Genomic DNA, 22,525 nt, shown 5'->3' with positions numbered 1-22,525 from the left:
ACAGGCAGCTTTAAAATATTCTTAATTAATATTTATTTTATTAATAAACATCTTTATATTATCAATATAGTTATATTTCATCTCATTGTGCTTTATTACAGAATAGTTGTATGTAGAATAGTAAAGTTATGCAGAGATGCATGGTCATAAAGGTGCCATTAAACTTAATTTTGGATTACCAAGATTTTCTGTGTGTCACGTATTAAATTTATTAATTTTATAAAAATTTGTTTTTATTTGTAATTTATAAGTTACCTAAATAAATAATTCTAGCATATATTCAAGTTAATTATAAACAGTTACAATTAGCACTTAAACTAATATATATCATTTTAGTATTATACTTTAAACTGACAAGATAAAATATGTGTATATAACATCAACAATTAACATATGCAATTTTAGTATTGGAATAGTTGTGCAATTTTATAAAATAATTAGAAATTAATATAATAACAAAGTTAAATAATTGCATTCAAGTGTCTAAATTATTTACAAATACCGATATTTATATGAAAGAAACTTATAATATCTTACATATTTTATATAGTTATGATGTTAAGAATAAATACATCATTGTGTGAATAATTTATAGTTGCAGTTATCAATAAAGTTACCTCAATCAAAAATTCTGTATCATAAAATACCTTTAAGTGCATTGCACTTGCACATCTACACTATATTTGCTACACTTTTGTTTTAGATCTTGTATACTAATATTGTAATAAAACTTGTATAAGTAATAACTTCTTAATGTCATTAATCTTTTTACACCATCAAAATACACTATTATATACTAGTAAAATATTAAGATGATTATAAGTTATTGTGAATAGAAATATAAGGCTCGCATATTTTTCTATTTATAAAATAAATATATTTTATTTCTAAAATTAACAAACAAATGTATATATTTGCAATATTTAAAATTTATTTAAGTCTTAAACATTCTTCTCACCATATCATTGCTCCTCTGAATTGATTCCTGTAATCTGGTGTTATAAATATTAAACTGCTCTTTTGCTGCATTATTATTTGGCTCTAAGGTAAGTATTTCCTTTAAATCTGCTACAGCTTTTTCATTATTGTTCATATATCCATATGCCATTCCTCTTCTATATAAAGCCTTAACATTATTTTTATCCTTGCACAACACTTTATTACATAGAGTAATGGTATGTTCATAATTCTTTCGACTCAGATGACACATAGCCATATTGTTGTACAGCGCTAATCTCAGACCATTAATATTGGATTCTAATTGTTTATCTAATTCTAAGTTTGCTATTGGCTCCAATGTTATCAAAATTTTGCAAGCTTTGCTGAATTTGTAGAATGCATCTGTAATTCTTGAATCCTTGAACAATTCAACACCTCTTTCTTTGTATCTCAGGGCTATTTCATACTTCTCCTCTGCATTCCATTCCCAGATTGGTTTGTTACGCTCGCATTTAATCAATGTAATCTCAAACTTGACTGTTAAGAATTCACTATTAACTTCTGACTGTTTTGCAGGTATAGTGATGGTAACGAGACTCCTCTCATGGATGTTCATCATCTGAATTGCATTCTCGATCTTTCTATCAATTTCTGCGCTTGCTTCACCTATAACTAACACTTTTTCACCTTCAACATCGAGAATGTCGGTATAGTACTTTTCTCTCAAATCTTTGTTTGATGCTCCCGTGACAATTAACTTCTCTACTAGAACATTACACGTGGAACGTTCTGTAGGTTTCTTGGTATATACTGCCGGTTTTAGTACACTTTTCGTGATACTTTCGTCCGCTGATTTCCATTGCAACATCGTGAGAATTTGTTAATGATCGATTCTGTATATACATACAAAAAAAAACAACTCTGTTAATCAACTAAAGATAATCAGCATTAATTAATAATTAACATAAATGAAACATAAATGTCATAATAATGCAAGTGATATGGAAATCTCCGATTTTAATATGTTTTAAAATCTCTGATTTTAATATATTTCAACATGTATATGTTCTTGAAACGTCACTTACTTTAATCAAAGAGAAATCTGAGAATGGCCACATTGGATTTTTCATGAATATTAGGAGTTCCTAATTGCACAGCAAGAATGACCCGGCATTCTTAACCTTTTCAATCTTTGTGTTGACAGACACGAAAATGGATCGTGTAGCGTGCAGGCAGGACGCGGAAATGTTTGCCGCGCATCTAAAAGCGATCCAGTAGCCAATCAACTTGTCACTTTTCCGTAAGAGCGAAAGGTTAATTGGCTACCGTGCTTGTCTTTTGCGCTTGCGCAGCAAACGTTTCCGCTTTATATATATTTATTCATTTAAAAAGAAATCATAAAAATATAATTATTAAAAATTTATATTATATTATAAAAACAAAATAAAATTAATACAACTATGTATGTCTTTATTGTACCCTTAATTGCATATCTAATTTTGTCCATTTTTCACTGACTTTCCATAACCATTTTGCCAGATTATCGTTTTTGGCTTCATCTGATACTTCTTCAATTTTGCAATTACTGTAACAAATCAAGTAATAATATTAATGCTAGATTCATTATTTGCTAAATTTATCATTTGTCAATTCCCTTTGATGATACTTACTCGAAATAACAGCCAGAAACATCTGTAAGACTAGGATCTAACGCTGCATACAAAACAGTTTGGGCCCCTTGCAAAGGTGCTCTAATAAATGGCCAAGCAAATGGTTTTAAGAATATTCGTGTGAAGAAGTTGTTATATACAAACATATGTCGCGTTATATTTGTATCCACTATACCAGGATGAACAACATTTACAGTAACACTGCTTCCTAAATAATACAGAAACCTATTTTAGCAAAACACTATAAAACGATAAATTAAGCAATCATTATTATTATTAAATTACCTTTCAATTTGTTTGCCAATTCTCTGGTGAACAAAATTATAGCTAATTTACTTTGTGAATAAGCTTTACCAGCATCGTATTCTTTATTGCTATTTAAATCTGTCATATTTATTTGACCTCTACGATAAGCAACACTTGATACGTTCACAATTCTAGATGATGTAGATGCTTTTAAAACATCAAGAAGTAAATTTGTGAGCAAGAAATGTCCTATATGATTGACCCCCAGCTGCATCTCGATACCTTCTTTGGTATAACTCTTTGGACATCTCATTACACCAGCATTATTGATAAGTATATCAAGTTTATCATATTCTGTGATACAAATGAGATATATGTAAACATTTATACTGTGTAATAAAAAATTAGAAATTCATAAATGAATATACTTATATATAAGTAATTACCTTTCTTAAACTGCTTAACAAATTTTCTAATACTTTCTTGCGATGCTAAATCACACTTCCTACAGTAAACATACTTATTCTTTGTCTCAAGTACAATATCTTGACGTGCCTGTACAAAAATAATATATACACATATAAATTTTTTTATTTGAAGTAATTAGCAGTAATAATGATACAAAAAAGCTATATAATATTTCTTTTAAAGGAATGATTTATGTAAAAGAATTATTGTATTTTATTTTTGCAGATTGAAAATAGACATTACTGACAATATAAATACCTTTTCACATTTTTCCATATCTCTGCATGCCATAATAATTTTTGCATTGCGTTTGGCTAACTCTAAGACTGTTTCTCTTCCAATACCAGTATTAGCTCCGGTCACAATGGCAACTTTATTAACTAAGTTTTCTTTACCTGTATATTTTGTACCTCCCATATAATCTCTGCAATATTTTAATATAATTACTTCCTATCACTTATGTCATAAAACAGTAAAATATTTTGATCTAGCAAATTATATATCAAAAATAAAAAAGATGATGTAATAAGTAGTTTTTATCATTTTTTATATCTTTTAGTTACATTTATATTGTAGATATTCATTTATTCATATTCACACACACACACACAGTAAGAAGTAAAGTTGTAGAGTATAAATAAATGTGAAAAACCAATTAATTATGATTCAAGAGAGTTTTAAATAATATTAAACACTTTGCCAAATTTTTTTTTAGAATATTGGAAAGAATTTCAAGCAACATTACTTTGTCAAATATGATACAGCGACAGTAGTCGCTGCCACAGAAGCGTAAAAAAAAGGTTTTGGAAGTGTCCAACGCATTTTTATAATTCAATAAATGCAGTAAAGTTATAAACAATGTAAATAAACAATTTATGATTTATGAGAGCGTATATAACCAAAAAATATATAACTCGTGGAAGAGCGCATGTCGGTGTGTTCCGAAGTTAGCCATACGCGCACAAAAACACGTGTTTTATATCGTATAAAATTAATTTTGATATATTCTTATTATTATATAAATATAAAATCTAATTAAATCTTTATATCATGAATAGATTAAAAAAAAAGAGGAAATTTTTCAAAAATGTACAAAATTCTATAAATACATGCAATCATGTCTGACAATATAAGCTTACTGGCTTTTCTTTTATATATTTTCTTTGAATTACATTTTTAACTATAAATTATTATATTAAAAATTATAATGAAGTTAATTAATAAATTAATTTAATTATAAATTTTTAAACTTGTGAACAAGAGAATGTATAAGAGACAGTGAACAATCTTTCACATGTAATGAAAAAGTATTTATAAAAAAAATTTTATTTATATACTTTTCTTTATACATGGCTTAAACATTCTATAGATTCTATAAATATGCATATATAAGTATATACATTATATTTAAATAAAGCTATTCTCTCGACAATTATTATATATTCTGTGGATACATGAGCACCTTAGGCTGTTTTATGATATCGTGTAGAACACAAAGATTCATTATTAAGAGATCAGGCATTTATAATGGTTATTTGTCTACACGATTTCATAATTGTATCATACAAATTGTCAAACAAGATAAACTCACTACACTCTCGTTCACTCGAATTCATGATTTATTTAGGATATGTCACGCTTTTGCCAAATACGCTTACGATACAAATCATTCATGGAGTACAATTGCAATCTACAGATTTCATATATAAATAATTTTGATCAATATCAATAAATATAGCTCAAAGCGTGTATAAAAAATGTATCAGAAGAATCCTTTAAATGTATAAGACTTTTCAAATACTGATGTAATGAATTTTAAAATATTTTGATATATATATACTTCTCAAGTTTAATTTGTAAAAATTTGAAATTTTAAGTGAAAGAGAGGAAGTTACACTGTAATATAAATCTTACATACAAACTTTGAAAAAATATGTTAGCATCATCCAAAAATGAAATGCTAGTGAATTTATGTTATTCAATATTATATCATGCAATAGCAAATTTTTAAAACTTTCAACAATATATTCCATCAGCTAGCTCATTATGCTATTCCTTATTCATAAATTACAATAAAAATACATTAAAATAGTTTTTACTTTTGAAAATAATTACACATCATATAATTCGATAAATATAAATAAAATAACATAAATGAAATAATGAAGAGAACATTCATGAAGAATTCCAAACAAAAGATGTATTCCTTATGATCAAGTTTAATAAAACAGTAATGAAGACTTCATGAATGTTAGAGAATAAATTACTACTTAATTAAAGAATGAAAATTATACTATCATTAACCTTATTATATGTACATAATGCTTAACAATTGTGATGTGTTCTTTTCAAATTATTAGATCACCCTTCCTCTCACCCTTTTTTCATCCAGTATGTGTAATCTAATAATCTCGCATTTATACTATAAAGAGAAAAATCACATCTAGCATGTATTTGTAATTCTTTCCAATCTCATATAATAATTTATACAGTATCCGTGTTCATACTATTTTTATCATAAAGATTTTAATATGATGACTCCGGAACGCAATAATTCTCACAGTTTCAAGTGCAGAATTACAAAATTTAACTCTAAAAGTTGGGAAGATATTTTCTACAGTTATGGAATAACAATCAACATTGAAATTAAGAAACTCTCGATTTTCCTTTTTTTGCTTATTTTTTTCGATAACCGCCAAAAAACGCTTCTTATTTGAGTCTATTAAAATTAAACATTTGTTTCTTTTAATAGATATAATAAGGTGTAAATATAATTGTATAAGCTTAATAGTATATGCTAATCATATACAGTGTATACACTGTGCACTTGGTTCCCTCGAGTTATTTCCAACATTGTGAATACATATCAGCATGTTATGATTTATATTATTCATACTACTTATATCACATGATAAATTTTCGCGTTTTATTTACAATAACAGTGCTTCCATTTATGTTCGTAAACTTCTTTTTTTTCCATGATTGTTACAGGGCATTAAACTAATTGATAATTTGAGTGAATTTTGTTGATAGCGATATTAATTCAATTTTGCCATAGTAGCCTTTGACAAAATTGTTCCAGCTTATACAAATCACTTAGCGAAAGTAAAGCTTGTACATTTTTCGATCTATGAAAAATATATAATTGTTATAGACTTAGCCTACTCACATCATATAATTACATTTCAGTCTAAATTGTCCTTCTGAATTTCTTTTCTATAACTTCATTCTCTTAGTCTGTCTTATTGGATCTTACTATGCAGTTCAGTTCAATGCTGTCTTTAGTACAGATATTTCATTGCTTTTCAAAATTTATGACTGTTATGCAAAATAACTCCAAAAAAGAAGGAATATGATATATTTCAAAGAGCATGAATCTTAATCAATAAAAAAAATTTTTAGAGTTGTAAAAAAATTCTAGTATAGTTTGATTGCTATAATTGTAATAGCATTAAAACGTAATTTAAGAAGAAAAAAATTTTGTCTCACTTGTATCAATAAAAATCAATTTAATTTTACATTAATAAGTATATAATGGTATTAATGTTTGCAAGTATCCCAACATATATTAAAATTCAAGTTAAAAAAATATTTTAAATTTAATATTTAAAAAATTCTTTAAAATATTGCTCTAGTCACTTCTGGTTTCTCTTTTATCTTGTTTACAGGAACTTTTCTGTAATTGAACATTGCTCATCATATTAATGTAATTGTAAAAATATTGACGTCTTGCTTCAATATTCAAACTAGATAAAAAACAGTTCTGCCTTTCATCATTTGTATATGAGAATTCCAAAAAGCATGTTTTGTTTATAATTATGATATTAAATCAAGTAATATGCAAATGATATGTAAAAACCAAATTTCACATTATATGCAAAACACATATACATATATTAAAACTTGGATAAAATAATTGAAATAAAAAAATTTTACAAACAAAAGAATAAACTTTCTAATTAAAAAATAAATAGCAATATAAAAATACACAAATTAATTAATGACAAATAAACGCAATAATTGCATGACGAGATTCACAATGAATTTCTGAAATGCTATGCTTGGCAAAATGTTTGCATTTGCTATACCAAGTCTTGAAAAATGTCAAGAGAATCGAAAATAGATGTTAATGGAATTCAATAATGCATGTAGTATCTTCCTAGAGAATTATAAATGAAAATTTGATACTAAATGAGTAAGAGTAATGTGACAATAACGCGAATATCAGGTACTTTTTTTCCGGAATTTAATATTATACTGTGTGACAAAGTTTTAAAGTCATAGCATGGAAAAGATGTTTATTATGTTTGTTCTGTGAGATTTGTCCTCACACATATAAATATCACATGCAAGTACACTTTAAAGCTTCTCAACACCAATCCTGTACTGAGCATTTGAACGCTGCATATCATCAACATACTCCAAACATTTCCTAACATCTCTGTATTGCTAATATTCATCTGGTAACGTAAAAAGAACTGTAAACTGGGATGACGGGCATAACGGGCAGTCTCACCCAAGTATTTTTATCGCATCCATAATCCAAAAGACTGCTCGATATGTCTGCATTATGTTTTCTCTTCTTTTTATACTGCTTTTTCTGGTTTTCCTCAGGCCATAGAAATTGTAACGTTAATTCCTAGGTTTCCATTGTCAGCGAATAACTGGGCAATAGAAGTGTCAAATACAAGGCAGTCAGAATTTAAAATCGCAGACGATACACCCTCGTGAATAGACCGTGGCATCGCTTCCCACGTGAGACGCCTTCTATGACCATTTAATTCTAATCTGTTAAACAGAATAACTTAATGAAAGTCATAGCCCCCAATATAACAATGTTTTAAATGTTAATTAATTTATTTTTTTTTCTAAATTGTTTTCTAAATTGTTTTCTCTATTAAATACAATTATAATTACAATTATGTTTAGTTACCTGTAAGCAAAGTTCTCTGCTTGCTTCCTCGAACCAATCAATTGTACAATTGCAAAAAACTGCTGATGTCCATCATATTTCTCTTGTTTCTCAAGCACTAGCATAAAGTGATGGCCAAAACAGGATTGCATCATCACCCAATCTACAGCTCCAGGAAGATTAATATCAGTTGCCAAAAAGACAATGTCTTCTCCTAAAGAAAAATACACAAAGAATAATATGTAAGAAGTTACAAGTAAGGTGCAAAAAGAAATAACAAAAATTTAATACCTTGTAAGGTCGTAATACTTTTGTGGCTCATCATAAGATGCGACATTACTTGTTCCAGTGATCCCTGCCATTTACAGGACGCACCCGGACAAGGACAACTGTATGGACGGAACTCGCATGCATCCTCGTGATCTGCCTTTTCAGTGTGTACCAGTGAAACTGTACAGCCACTGGTAGAATATTTACAGGGGAACATCACATTACTCGCTACTTTTTCCATAGCCAAATTACGGATGTTACCTGTGTATTGTCAGATTATTTGTTAATTATAATTTCAATAACAATTTTAATAAAAAAAAATAATAACAATAATTGCATACCTAGCGGACCCCTGCATGTGGGGCAGCAGGAGAGTTTCGGTCGGCAATTTGTGCAAACAAGATGCCCGCTTTGACATTGTAAAATCGGTGGAAGCACGTAATCGAAACATACGGGGCATTCAAAGAGGCTCGCTAAATCGGTGGAACTGCTCAACGCTGATACCGTTGACGCGGAGGTACTCGCTATCCCCCTGCCTCGCTTACCCGTGCTGATATTTAACTGGGACATTATGTCTTCTAGGTTATGTGTCGAAGTTTGTCAATCTGATTTAGATCACTCGACGATGGTTTTTGTTTGTTTCTTGCACCCGTGATGCGGCTCAGCAATCGTGATGCATTTTTGTTGTATGTGTAATTAGTTGATACATTTCTGAAAAATTACGCATTATAAATAATATAAATAATAACTCAGATTATATTTGGATTAAAAAAAAGATCTTACTTAATCTTCAAATACTCGCGTTCTAAAAACAGAGTTATTTATTTTACGCTTTTTCTCTCCTTTGACAAATACCCTTTTTTTTCTATGGATACATATTTCCCTTCTCTCCCATATATATATATATATATATTAAATATTAAAAATTTTGAAACGTTACAAGAAAAAAGTTTTTTATTGTTAATTTCTTATATATATATATAAACAGCTTTTTTTCTCATATAAATAGGAACTTAATTTTGTATTTTTAAACTTAAGAAATCAACAATAAAAAACTTTTTTCTTGTAACGTTCCAAGTTTTTAAAATTTATTTAAAAATTATTAATAATAAGTATATCTCTTTCTTTTGTGTGCGTAAAGAAATGATATATCCTAAAATAGAGCGTTACATCATATTTTTTTTTTGTTAAATAATAAAAAGAAAAAAATTACTTGTATAGAATTGACCTGGGACACTATTCTGTACATACTATTTCGACATAAAAAAATATACACAATGACTCACCGAACCGATAGTCATCGGTAAGTATCATTGTGTACAGAATAGTGTCCTCGGCTAGTATTTAAGAGTTAATAAGTAATAGTAATATCTGTATATTAAAATTTTTAATATAATTTTTGGACCATTAATTAAAGCTATTTATAATAAAATTCACACACACACACACATACATATAATGCTCTTATGCGAAAGAAAACCGACTTAACAATTACAGAGTATGACATTACGAATCAGCTGATATCTGATGACACTTTGATTTTCACTGTGATTGTTAGGTTTCACCAGGTTTCACTGTTTCGAAAATCGCTACATCTCAAGTTTCTCGAAATATTTCGTATCTTTTCGTCTATTAGAGATACTACAAGTGTTTCGATTATCGTGTTAGATAACTTTCAACACAGATTATAGAGATAAAGCTTAATATCTCACTTCAATGAATATCACACTTACTGATAAGTTTCAGCACAAAATAAATATTATGTTAATAATTTATCACTATATACGGCTGACGTAGATATTCAATGATATCTACGTATCTAGACTCCTAAACAATCACAATAACGGCGATACACCTTGACTCATTATGCAATCTGAAACCGCTTGATCATAATGTTACACGTTGTTCTTCGATACTGCAAAAATTTGCCGACACATTACAAATCTCGCGGGCGATTAGCAATCAAGATCCATCGCACTCTTCTGTAAAGATCCACATGTATATTGGCAATCAAGATGCTTGCATAGATAATTTATGCTATGACAATATTTAATCACTATTTTATTTTTTAATCAATTAGTGGTTACAATTACAAATTTTAGAGAAAATTACGGATGATGTTACAAGAAGTTTTCAGAGTATCAATTCAAATCAAATAGATGCGTTAAAGTTCTTCAAAGGGAGAGAAAGAATGAGAGAAATATAAAATGACAAATTTATATTTTTAAAAGAGAAATAAAAAACAAACGCTACAATTTTCAATCGCCGTAAATAACTTTACGTTTATTTTATTCAATAATTGTATGTAAGTATTAAAACTTATTTTTTTAAAAATAATAATCGTGATTTAACATTTTCCTGTATTATAATTATGACCTCTTTAATGAATCAATTTAATAGTTATTTTATGATTAAAAGCCGACAACAGTTAAATTCGACAAATTAAATCTCTTTGATGTTACACAAGTATATATATATATATATATATATGTTAGAAGAAAACTCTTACACGAGTTACTTTTTTTTTTACTACTGCACAACACACAAATGGAAATAGAAATTATTTGACAATGAGTATCTGCAGCGTCGAAACTCAACGAGTTCTATATCCTCACTTTTCCCTTCCATTCTTTTCATGGATGTCTTTGTCTTTCAGGACACATTATATGTATATATATATATATATTTTATATTTATTTGAAACTATCACTTACCAAGGCGCATATGCAGGTTTATATAAAGATGTATATAGGTAATATCGTCACGTTCATCGCCGGGACAGATGCAACATACACGGTTGCGGTCTTGCGTGTAATCGGACGGCCGACTGATGGCCGAGTGAAGGCACTTCTTGTAGATGACAATGACGATGATGAGGACTATGATAAGGAACGCAGGTAGTCGCAGGTGACTCGACACGGCGGTCCAGATCCGTTGTTACGCGAGATCCCGTCGGCGACGTTGCGTGACGACGCATCGATGTGATCGGGATGTTATAATAAACGATACCACAACGCGAGAGAGAATGTTTTCCTCGGACTGACAGAGGGGGATGGGAGAGAAAGAGGGGAAGGAGGGCTACATCGCGAATCCCTGCAGCCGTCGAGGCAACGTGACTGATCGCGACGGCACCCGTGTAGATTCTGGGTGAGGCATCGCCGTGCAAGCTTGGACGCGCTGTCGCGTTCTCTCTCTCTCTCTGTCTTTCGCTTTAGATGTATTTCAGATTGCCCGATTCTCCTGTAACACGAAACGCAGGAAGCTTCAGCTGAATCGTACACCACTGAATCACGCGAGCCACTCGTCGTGTGTTACTGTACGCTTTGAGGATGCCATGCCAAGTGCTGGACTGAACACTAAAAGACATTCAGCTCCATCTATTGAGGAAAATATAACCTACACCATTCTCTCTGATGATAATCTTGCTGCTTAATTACATTATATATTATTATTAGATATATATTATATATTATTATTAGTTATATATTATTAGACAATTAGGTATAAAATTAGGATGGTGCAAAAGTTTGTCAAATCAAATTAAAGATAATTTTATAGGTTTTAAATGTTTTTCCTTTTTAAAAACAAATTTTTTACTCTATTTGATTTTAAACTTAATGTATAGAAACAGATAATAAAACTTTTGCATCAATCTAATGTATTAAATCTATCTATCTATATATATATATATATAGATAGATAGATTTAATACATTAGATTGATGCAAAAGTTTTATTATCTGTTTCTATACATTAAGTTTAAAATCAAATATATATATATATATATATATATAATACATTAGATTGATCTGTTTCTAGATTAAATTTAAAATAAAATACATATTGTGTATATATATATATATATATAAAATATATAAATATATGTATATAAATAAAAAAATATAAATGTTATATATAATATCACAAGAAATATTTGAAATAATTGATATTTATTTTTTGCTATAATTAAAATATACACTGTGTCATGGGTGAAACAGGCGAATAGTAATTAATAGTAACAAAATATCTGTATCGTTTCCTTTAATTTTTCATTCTCTCTTTTTCTCTCTCTCTTTCTTTTTTTTTTTTTTTTGTATTCCACATATATTTCACACGCAAATATGGTATACACAGTATACAGATTTAATGTCAAAGACAGTTAGCTTGGCTTATATAAATTCCTTTGGATGCACTAGTTTGACATACTAACAGACAGATTAGAGCCTGTTGTACATTAATTTAGATGTAAAAGCAGATATCTAGATGTAATATTTAGGTATTATTAGTAAGAGTGTAATATAAAGCATTTTGACTAAAAATGATCAGTATTTCATAAAATAATGATAAATTTTGAACATCTTGCATATTCAACCTGCTTATATACTATACACAGGCCTTTACATGAATTTCTGTACAACATACTGTAGTCTGTAATATACATCGGTAATAACAGTGTGTTCACAATAAATGCTGCATCAACAAACGCTGTAATGAACATGTCAATAATGCATCCAACAGAATTCACAAACGAATTCTATTATAGATCTATTAAAGATGTTTTCAAAATGAATTTCTCCTGTTAACTTTCGTTTGATCGAGTTAAGCCAAACCATTGATGTCTTTGTGACGTCTGAGAAAAAACTTTTGAATGTTTAAAGTTTTTTCAGCCTTGTGTACAATATAATTTCGATGTATCTAAACATAGTATCCCACATATTGTGTCTTATCTACATTCTCTAACAATTACGTTATTCTGTTTTCTTTCAATTTTGTAGTCGAAACCGCAAATTCTATTAATTGTCAAAATTTTCTAGAGCCTGTATCATCATTTGTGACAGTCTTTTCGCGATATGAAGAGCAGTTTTCGTACGGTGAACAGGAACTGCTACTCGCACGTTAGAAATGTGAAAGAAATATTAAAGTAATCTACAGATTGTGGTTTTTCATTTCTGATCGTTGGCCACCTTAAGTCTACTTTAAACAAATTATAATTTGCGATAAAATTTGCTAGAAATTCACTTATAATTATACAGAAAACATTTTAAAAAATAAAATATGCATAAATACATACATACATGCATGCATACATACATACATATATATATATATATATTGTATATATGTGTATGTAAAATTTAAGACAGAATTCTATTTATAATTTTGCGACATATTTAACGTGGTACATCCAAATATATAGCAAAATTATAAATAGAATTCGATCTTAAATTTCAAATTATAGATCATCGAAAAAGATATTAAAACTTTAATTTTATGCTTATTTTATTTCTTCAAATGTTTTCTATATTACATGACATGTAAAATTATAAATGGAATTCTATAAATTTGTTACAAAATTCGTCACGAATTATAAATCGTCTAAATAGACTTTAAACATTGATATCACTTAATTACTTTGAACATTTAAGAAAATCTTTGTTATTTTCAGTGTGTACATTGCTGTTATTATTTTTTTCGCCATATTCATGTTTTATTCTTTTGTTATACAGACCGAGCACACAGACGACACGCAAGTAATAGAACTTTGTTTCGAGATAGATTTTATCCATCTCGTTTTATTAAAGACAGATTAGAATTGCCAGACTAACTATGGCAATATATGTTTTATAATGACACATTCACAGGATGTCGATAGTATAATACAATTCTGCATAAATATTGTAAACTATGATTATACTGCAATATGCATATTTTTTTTTCTTTTCTCACTACAGACGTATCGTTTCGTCGACACTATTTTAGCTAAGTTCGTCGTTTGCGTGCACTTTATGTATATACCCAGGACGCTCATATTTTAATTATATTCTTTTTTCATTTTTTTTACATTTTTTCCTCTGAATTTTAACTCATTATTACATCGTCATACAAATACGCATAAATGATTGTATGTATGTTTTTATTTTCTTGATGTAACATACGATGTACATATATGTACAATTTAATCTGTATATCTTTCAATGTGTTAGACAGATATTAGATAGTATACAGATATTAGATGATACGCGACAAAATGAGTTTAGATAACTTCCTTAACATTACTTACACATATCCTTCAATTACAATATAAATGGTTTGCGAGTAGATCATATATTTAGAGCATATCTATCATATTTATCTTTGACTACACTATTTGACATGAGTTATATAAGGAAGAAATATATTTTTATAAGCCCTTGGTCCATAAGTATTTTCTTTTTTTTTTTTGTCTATTATGTAGCAAGACTGTAATCATACAAATTAAGATTGTCCAAAAACAATTTGAATCAAGGTATACCAAGGTATACATTAATTTTTTTTATACATAATGTATATAGTGAATAACATGTAATAAAGAAATATGTGTGAACTTAAATTTCTAAAGATAATGAGAATACTAAAATAGAGTACTAGCATACTAAAATATTGAGTTGCCCCGAAAATTTGTGCCAAATTTTCAACGAAGAATAGGAGAGACATCTTTATACGTAGACATATTTTTTCCAAGATACATATACTTTTGTCTTTACATCTATGTCCCGATATAGACTGAAGTATTGGGCAGTATATATACACTGAAAAATAATTCACATATATGTACTTTCATTCATATATGAGGTTCGTTCTTTGTAGATGAACTTTTTGCACTTTTCTAAACATATACCTAATCTAATTTAATCTTATGCAAGTAATTCAGCGTGATGAAGATACTAGTGCAAGAAGTTCAACTAGAACAAATTGATGATGTATTGCCAATTAAAACAGAACAAAATCTCTGTAAAACCAAACTTAGTTTTACCTTCCATTATACTGCACTGGTGCCACATTAATTAAAAGTTGCTATAATTACTTGATTACATATTAAATATATGTATTATTTGAATGTAAAAATATAAAAAGTTTTTTGGATTCTTAGTGAAATACTTCTTCATATGTAAAATAATGTATTAATATTTTACGGCACAACTCAATATATTAGATATTAATATATAGCTACATGTTAGTTGCAAATCATGAATAAAGAACAAATAGAGTTAAATTAAATGAATACGACTCATACTCTAATATAAAGGTATTGAAAATTTTATTTTCTTTTCTAAGTTTATAATCATATCATATATCAATTGTTGTAGTTTTTTTTTATTATACAGAAAACCTTGCCAGATTTTTTACAAACAGAACAAAGTACATAAAAGAAAGTACAAGTTATGTATAAATTATCATGTTGTTTATCAACTCGTTCTGTTAGTGCAGAAGAAAATATGAAACACGCGCATTTTAAAACTTCTATATTTTACATGATAACATTAATTTCATTGTTTAACATTGATTTCGAATCACTGGTTTCGAGCAACAATCGTTTAATGATCGTTAAATAAAAATATTAATTTTCTGATGTTAACATTACTCATTCTTAATCATTTTACATTAATATTATCAACTTGTATTTCTTGTTATTATTGTTAATTTCAGTTATGCTATCACTAGCATGTGTTTCCTTTATAATCTATTAAACTCGGGGAATTTGGAACCGCTGGACGCGAGTCGTTTACAATTTTATAGCGAATTCGATTAGTAATGTTTGAAAAATGTATGCACTAAACTTTTAATGTGTACCAGTGCGCAATATTAGAATATATACTGGAAGGGCCAATCTCTGAATCATTGAACTATAGAACTATTGGAATAAATCTTCAAAAGATGAGGGCAATTTCCACTGATTTATGAAAAAAAGATAACTATTATATATAGAATATCATTTTTGATTGATAAATAACTTTTTACAATAAATTTGCTAAATATGAAAGGGAAGTAATATTCTTCACGATAAGGTTGCTTTTTCTTAAAGCACAATTGAGTTTAAGTTGTAACAATAATTGTCTGATAATAATAGAAATTGCTTTTTTCCAAATCGTGGCCACATATATCATTGTAGTTTGTTGCAGAAAAAAAGATTCATTCCAAAATTAAACTAAAATTCGCATAAACTCAACGATATAAATCAGAACAAAAAAATTATGACAAAACATTAATATCAGATATAGAATATATAATTACATTAATCAGTTTTAATTGTTAATTGCATATCACTGAAGAGAATCTTAAAGAAGCAGATCGAAATGTCTGGGTAATGTATAATTATATATTGTTTTTGAATTGAATATTAGATTCCCTCATTCGCTTTTACATCTGCTATTTGGCTTTCTGGTATTAGGTTTTCGCCACAATTTTATTTGTTCTCATTCCAAAATATTGTACAATTTAATGGTCTGAGCAATTTAACAGAAATGTTCACAACATTTGTTTATTTTTCTTACACTTTCTATTTTTTTAATGCATTATACTTCTGACGTTTTTCTTTCCAATGTCTGAGTATATATGAATCTTATTTCAAATACTCTCCTAAAGTTCTAAGATATAAGGTATAGAATGAAAAAAATCTATTATCTGTTTGAAATTATGCAAAAATGCATTATATGAACAAAACATATCTAAAAGTATAAATAAAATATTTAGGGAGTTATAAGAAACCGATTTTCAACATGGAACACACAAATAAAATATAACTTTAATGTTTATTTTTTATCATATGTCAATAGAATATATAGAATGCCATTTGAATATTTTACTTAATCTTACTCATTTCAGAAGTAGATGATAGTCAAAAGAACAGACGGACATCAGTTTTAATAAAGAATAGCAAGACTTTTTCTTCTTTTCCGGTTCGATCGTTTTTGTACGGTCCAACAGAAAAGCGATACGCAAATCATGAGTGGCATTGGTGGGCGATCGGGTTTTTCACATATACATAGCAGTAGTGATGATTGTACATAGACCTATGATAGCAATATTTTATTGATATTGCGTTTATCATGTATAGGCGAAAACCCCGGTTTACTCACCAGATATATGTAACACCCTATTATGATTTACTACACTCTAGCTCCGTTTTATATTACTTATACTGACATTGTTAACAAGTGGTACTTCATAGTTGATTCTCTTCTAGTTAATTCTATATTCTAATATATTAGAATTGCGTGAATTAACTAGAAGAGAATCAGCTAGATTTTTAATATATCATATTTGTTTATATAGTTTTGAAAAGACATGCTGAAGATGCTAACAGAAAGAAAATGCGACTACTAATAACTCGATAATTCAACAAAGTAATAGCATGTCGATATCGCCACTCACGACTTAGATCCAAATGCTTACGCATCCATTTTTGAAAAATCTTGCTTTTTATCTTGTAGTAAAACTGACAAAGATTATCAATCTGAATTAAGATTAAGAGTGAAACTGACAGAGTATATTTTATTTATAATACTTTCGTATATTTTGTTTAGATAATGCACTTTTGCATCAATCTCCTTCTTTGATCCCATTGAATGCCATTCTTCAAATTTCTATCTTTTGAATTGAAATCTTTGACGTTCTCCATACTTGACATTCTCCTACATGAAGCACTCATCTGATAATATTAGCTTTGTTACCTAAGCCGAGACCTATAGCGACAATAATAGTAGACTATGATTATCGCTATAGGTCTTGGCTTAGATGCTGAGATAATATCATCGATTTTTTCGGAGATATTTAAATTCATAGCGGAGACGATATTTGAATTCTATATTCTACAATTTATTACTAAAGAAAGAACCATTTGGCCCAACAGTAACATAACTATTTCATTATCCTGTTGAGTGAGTTCACCACTCGCCAATATATTCTCTCTCTGTCATGTAAGAGCGAGTCAGAACGCCGTCCTTCGCGATAATAATCGTAAGGACGCTGCAACCTACAACAAGGCTATGATGCCTAATCTTCAGTCAAATTTCTATTTCTCTTTCTTTCTTTCTTTCTCTTCTTTTTTTGATATATCTATATACATTTCTATACTCTTATATCTATCTTCTTAGACTTCCTAGACTGCACAAAAGAGTCTGCGCAGTTGAGATATTTATGTTCCGTGCAATATATACATTTTTTTGTTACTCTTATTACATACGTCTTTCTTCGAACTGCTTATGAACCTGTATTTCTTGTACACAAAGGTTCATATATTTATAAATTATTGACGTCTTTTGCTTCAATTTAGCCTCGTGAATGCGACTTTGAATGCGATTTTCTGAGCGTTGTTGGCGTTTCTGGACTGAAGAGTAACCTATGTTTACTAGGCGGTATATGCAAATGCGAACTCTGCACGTCGATGGAATTCCTTTCAGTAGAGAATCTTCATGAGCAATACTTAATACAAAATACTTCGTATATTTTTCTTGCACATTCTTGACTCATAACATGAGTTTTACCATTGTTCCATGATGTAATCAGTATTCTTTTCATTTCAAAGTCCCGTTAGGTGGGTTTATTTTAAAATTTAAAACCGAACTCAACATGATGTCCTCGTAGAAAATATGGCGGACGACATAATCGATGAGGCTATTATCCTGTTCTTTCTCTATTGCATTTCTTTAGATTACAATTTTGTGCCTTTGAGAGGATTAGTAACGTGTCACAGCCACGTAACTCCTGGAATACAGTCTGTATGTGTGTGTTTTTGTCCACGCGCGACACATTTATTTATATTTACAATTCGTCATGCTCTTCAACATCTGGTATATTATTATATTTATCTTCAGCATCTGGTGCATTATTAGGAATACATATCGATCTTTTATTTTCACGTTCAATTCTCGTAATAATAGATTTTTTTTTCTTTTCTCTTTTTAACAAATTATTAAGGATTATATATGTATTAATAAGATTATATATATATATTAAGGATTATATATGTATTAAGAATTATATAAAGAACTCTTACATATTCAAAAACATCTTGAGACGATCGCATTTCCTGATTTCGTGTCGGAACATTTTCTTTTGATTGTTCAAACTATTTCTCGGTCCATGATAGTAAAGGTAGATTTGAAACGCGCAAACGTCCTAGATGTTTTCTTCTATCCAGTAAGACAATCCTTTTAATGTTAATACCTATATATCTTCTTATATCTTCAATCATTTATCCTACGCTATACTCTAGTCTATCATACAAGTTATACATCTTCAATCATTTATCCTACACTATACTCTAGTCTATCATACAAATTATATATCTTTGTTTGCACTATGTTGTCCAGTATGCTATAACTTTTCCTATGTACGGATACAAGAGCAATAACCTGTATGATAGACTAAAGCAGTGTAGACAAATGATGGGATGATTGTTTCATCAGTGACGCGTCTTGCGGAGCCAAAAAATTTGCAAACGGCGACACGCTTTCCTTTACTTTCGTAGGTGCAGAGAGTGACGTCTTTTGCTTCGATTTAGGCCTCGCGCCACTTTGAATATGCAATTCTCGTTGTTGGCGTTTCTGAACTGAAGAGTGACCTATGCTTACTGAGCGGTGTATGCGAGCGCGAACTGTGCTGCATGTCGACGGAATTCCTTTCAGTAGGATCTTCATGAGCAATACTTAATACTTAATACAAAATACTTAAATGGCATTTTATATATCCTATTGTTATATAATAAGAAATAAATATTATTATATATAATATTATATATAAGTTACATTTCATTTTGAAAATTGTCAAGTTTTTTCGTGACTCACAGATGCATAATATTAAAAGCTTATTATGAAATTATTAAGAAATTTAAAGAATGACATATATAACATGTATCTATAAATTAGAATTTGACATATGTACATTGCAGTAACAGATAAGATCAGACATTGGGAGAACAACACGTGGCCTTTCCAGTACATAAGTGTTCTAAGTTTTTGAAACTTTATAAACATTTTCCAATTCTTTATTTTCTTTCACTTTTTTGTTTTCTTTATCTCTAATATTCCCGATTCAGTCTGCGGCTGTAATTTGTATATTTAAATGCACTCAACTTGATATTACAAATACTTCGGATTAATCAATTAAAAAGAGTAAAGATTTCTTGGTTAATCAAATGCTTCAAAGTATTTGTAACACTAAATGGAATGCGTTCTATATCTCGTGAAAGAATAGCTCAGCCTGCATATAAAGTCGTAATGAAGAAGGTAAATGATAAAAATTAGAGAATGCAACAATCAACAGAAAACACATGCATGTTAGCAACGTAAATAAATTATATACATTGCTGTCATTGATAATATTTAGAAAGGTATCTCTGCATAATAAACAAATGAAAATTGAAGGGCTATTCTCTTACGGGATGACTTTTGATATAACTTGTAGTATTCTATCTAGGACCTTCTTAAAGAGTTCAGTATGAAGATATATGATAAGATAGTTAATATACCTGTTTCACTTAGTACGGTTGATGTCTCTGAAACTGACGCGGTCCTGGACCATTTCCTCTTGGTTTGGGTCCATAGCCCATGTTATCGTAACCATCATAGCCAACATAATCATAGTTGGTGTACATGTCATCATAACCACTATGATAGCCGTTATAATCAGGAAAATAATAACCACCGCCGTAGCCATATCCATAACCAGGCGCCCAGAAACCTTGATTTCTTGGATCTGGATTAACCTTCACCTTTTTGACATCTACTTCCTTACCATTTATTGTTTGTTTCGGAGTTTTCAATAACTTATATACGACCTCCTTCGAGTCAAATGTAATAAAACAGAAACCTTTCCGTTGATTTTTGACTTTGTCAAAAGGTGCTTGAAGCTCGACAATAGTGCCGTATTGTCCAAAATGAGTTTTGATATCTTCATCCGTGATGTCTGGTGTAAGACCACCCACAAATACTTTGCCATGTTGTGGTTTTTTGCTCACTCGCTTTGGATCTACCTGTATAATCATAAAATAAAATTGCATAAATATATAAATCAAAATGTAACTAAATCTTTCTATTGTTTGTACATCAGAACCAAATTTCCAAACAAATTCATAGACCAATATTTATAATCCATTGTTATTTAAGATCATCTAAAGTATGATCCTAAATATAACGGACTATGAATATCAACCGTAGCATTTTTTTTTCTACGTTATACATATACATATAACTTCTTATGTTTCATATATATATATATATATATATAATCAAGTGACACGGTATAAAATGAAGACAATACAAAAAGAATGCTAAATGTAAGAGAGGTTAAGAATGCTTGAAAAACAGAAATGCTAAGAATAAAAATGCGATTATAAATGCAAGGCTACAGGCACAGCTTCTATCTCTCGTTGCGTAATAACATAATTTTGTAACTATTTTCTATACTACAATATAGAAAGGAGAATATAATGCAATAACAAAATTTGTAAGATGTAAAAAAAATGAAAGAAATAGAAATTTGTAACCAGTTTGATCCATATTGCTCTTTTAGTAGTATGGTCGTTACCTTTCGTTTGTTAATATAATGCTCGCCGGACGCGAGCAGCTTGTCGATGGTCTTGGGATTAGCAAACACCATAAAGGCGAAGCCACGTGAGATGCCTGTGTGAGGATCGACCTTGACAGAGATACTTTCGATCTCGCCAAATTTGCTGAAGTGTTCATGTAACTCTTTGTCGGTGGTGCTTCGAGATAATCCTCCAACAAAGAGCTTGCGCTCGTCATCCTTGCCAGGAATACCGGCTGTAGCTTGCTGTTGTTGACTATGTCCTTGATTATGACCTGCGTTTTCCTGACTATTTTGAATACCTGGTTGATCGTGCCCGTTAGCCTTCTCACCTTGCGCTTGAAAGTCCATGGCTGACGCCATCGTTAAGTTGGTTCGCTCCTTGTAACGAATGTAAAAGAATGCCAGCAATCTTCTACGCGTCCGCGCTACGAGTTTGGTTCCGAAATCAGAGCACTGAAGGAACTGATTTATTCTGCGCTACGCACAGATAACTTTCGAAAGCCTAAGCGCGTGGCGGGAGTTTATCAATCGTTATACAAAGATCAACCGGTCTGCCTGCCTGCCGGCAAAAGAAAGGACATGGCATGGACGTAGGTAAGTCTGTGATGCGTGGACTAACGTGCCGACATATTTTCTTGCTCGTCTTTCCACGCTCGTGATTCGTTGCTGCT

General features: G+C 29.7%; 3 protein-coding genes across 11 annotated transcripts; all 3 read right to left on the bottom strand.

The window, feature by feature from the left end:
• Nucleotides 1–934: 934 nt before the first annotated feature.
• On the bottom strand, nucleotides 935–1,555 carry LOC140669667 (peptidyl-prolyl cis-trans isomerase FKBP4). The gene has a single exon (XM_072899697.1). The coding sequence runs from the start codon at nucleotides 1,553–1,555 to the stop codon at nucleotides 935–937; it is 621 nt and encodes a 206-aa protein (XP_072755798.1).
• Nucleotides 1,556–1,568: 13 nt separating this feature from the next.
• Nucleotides 1,569–11,879, bottom strand: LOC140669444 (E3 ubiquitin-protein ligase SIAH1-like). Of its 7 annotated transcripts, XM_072899303.1 has the most exons (10): nucleotides 11,220–11,879; nucleotides 8,847–9,216; nucleotides 8,527–8,766; nucleotides 8,257–8,449; nucleotides 3,582–3,747; nucleotides 3,302–3,410; nucleotides 2,895–3,209; nucleotides 2,610–2,817; nucleotides 2,419–2,524; nucleotides 1,569–1,832 (listed from the first exon to the last, which is right to left on the bottom strand). In XM_072899303.1, exons 2-10 carry the CDS (start codon nucleotides 9,073–9,075, stop codon nucleotides 1,713–1,715), a joined length of 1,686 nt encoding a protein of 561 aa, XP_072755404.1. In that variant the 5' UTR covers nucleotides 9,076–9,216; nucleotides 11,220–11,879; the 3' UTR covers nucleotides 1,569–1,712. The 7 variants fall into 7 exon arrangements, with proteins under 7 accessions (XP_072755404.1, XP_072755398.1, XP_072755399.1 ...); XM_072899297.1 differs by lacking the exons at nucleotides 8,257–8,449; nucleotides 8,527–8,766; nucleotides 8,847–9,216; nucleotides 11,220–11,879 and adding an exon at nucleotides 4,069–4,289; XM_072899298.1 differs by lacking the exons at nucleotides 1,569–1,832; nucleotides 8,257–8,449; nucleotides 8,527–8,766; nucleotides 8,847–9,216; nucleotides 11,220–11,879 and adding an exon at nucleotides 4,069–4,290 and having other exon boundaries at nucleotides 2,410–2,524.
• A 558-nt stretch (nucleotides 11,880–12,437) lies between these two features.
• LOC140669750 (RNA-binding protein squid) lies at nucleotides 12,438–22,484 on the bottom strand. Of its 3 annotated transcripts, none has more exons than XM_072899829.1 (3): nucleotides 21,852–22,484; nucleotides 20,794–21,297; nucleotides 12,438–14,744 (listed from the first exon to the last, which is right to left on the bottom strand). In XM_072899829.1, exons 1-2 carry the CDS (start codon nucleotides 22,212–22,214, stop codon nucleotides 20,803–20,805), a joined length of 858 nt encoding a protein of 285 aa, XP_072755930.1. In that variant the 5' UTR covers nucleotides 22,215–22,484; the 3' UTR covers nucleotides 12,438–14,744; nucleotides 20,794–20,802. The 3 variants fall into 3 exon arrangements, with proteins under 3 accessions (XP_072755930.1, XP_072755929.1, XP_072755928.1); XM_072899828.1 differs by lacking the exon at nucleotides 12,438–14,744 and adding an exon at nucleotides 14,751–15,073 and having other exon boundaries at nucleotides 21,852–22,483; XM_072899827.1 differs by lacking the exon at nucleotides 12,438–14,744 and having other exon boundaries at nucleotides 15,056–21,297.
• Nucleotides 22,485–22,525: the final 41 nt, after the last annotated feature.

Source organism: Anoplolepis gracilipes, chromosome 9, assembly GCF_047496725.1.
Source record: "Anoplolepis gracilipes chromosome 9, ASM4749672v1, whole genome shotgun sequence".
Classification (NCBI taxonomy): Eukaryota; Metazoa; Arthropoda; class Insecta; order Hymenoptera; family Formicidae; genus Anoplolepis; species Anoplolepis gracilipes.
This window is presented reverse-complemented; position numbering and strand designations above follow the sequence as displayed.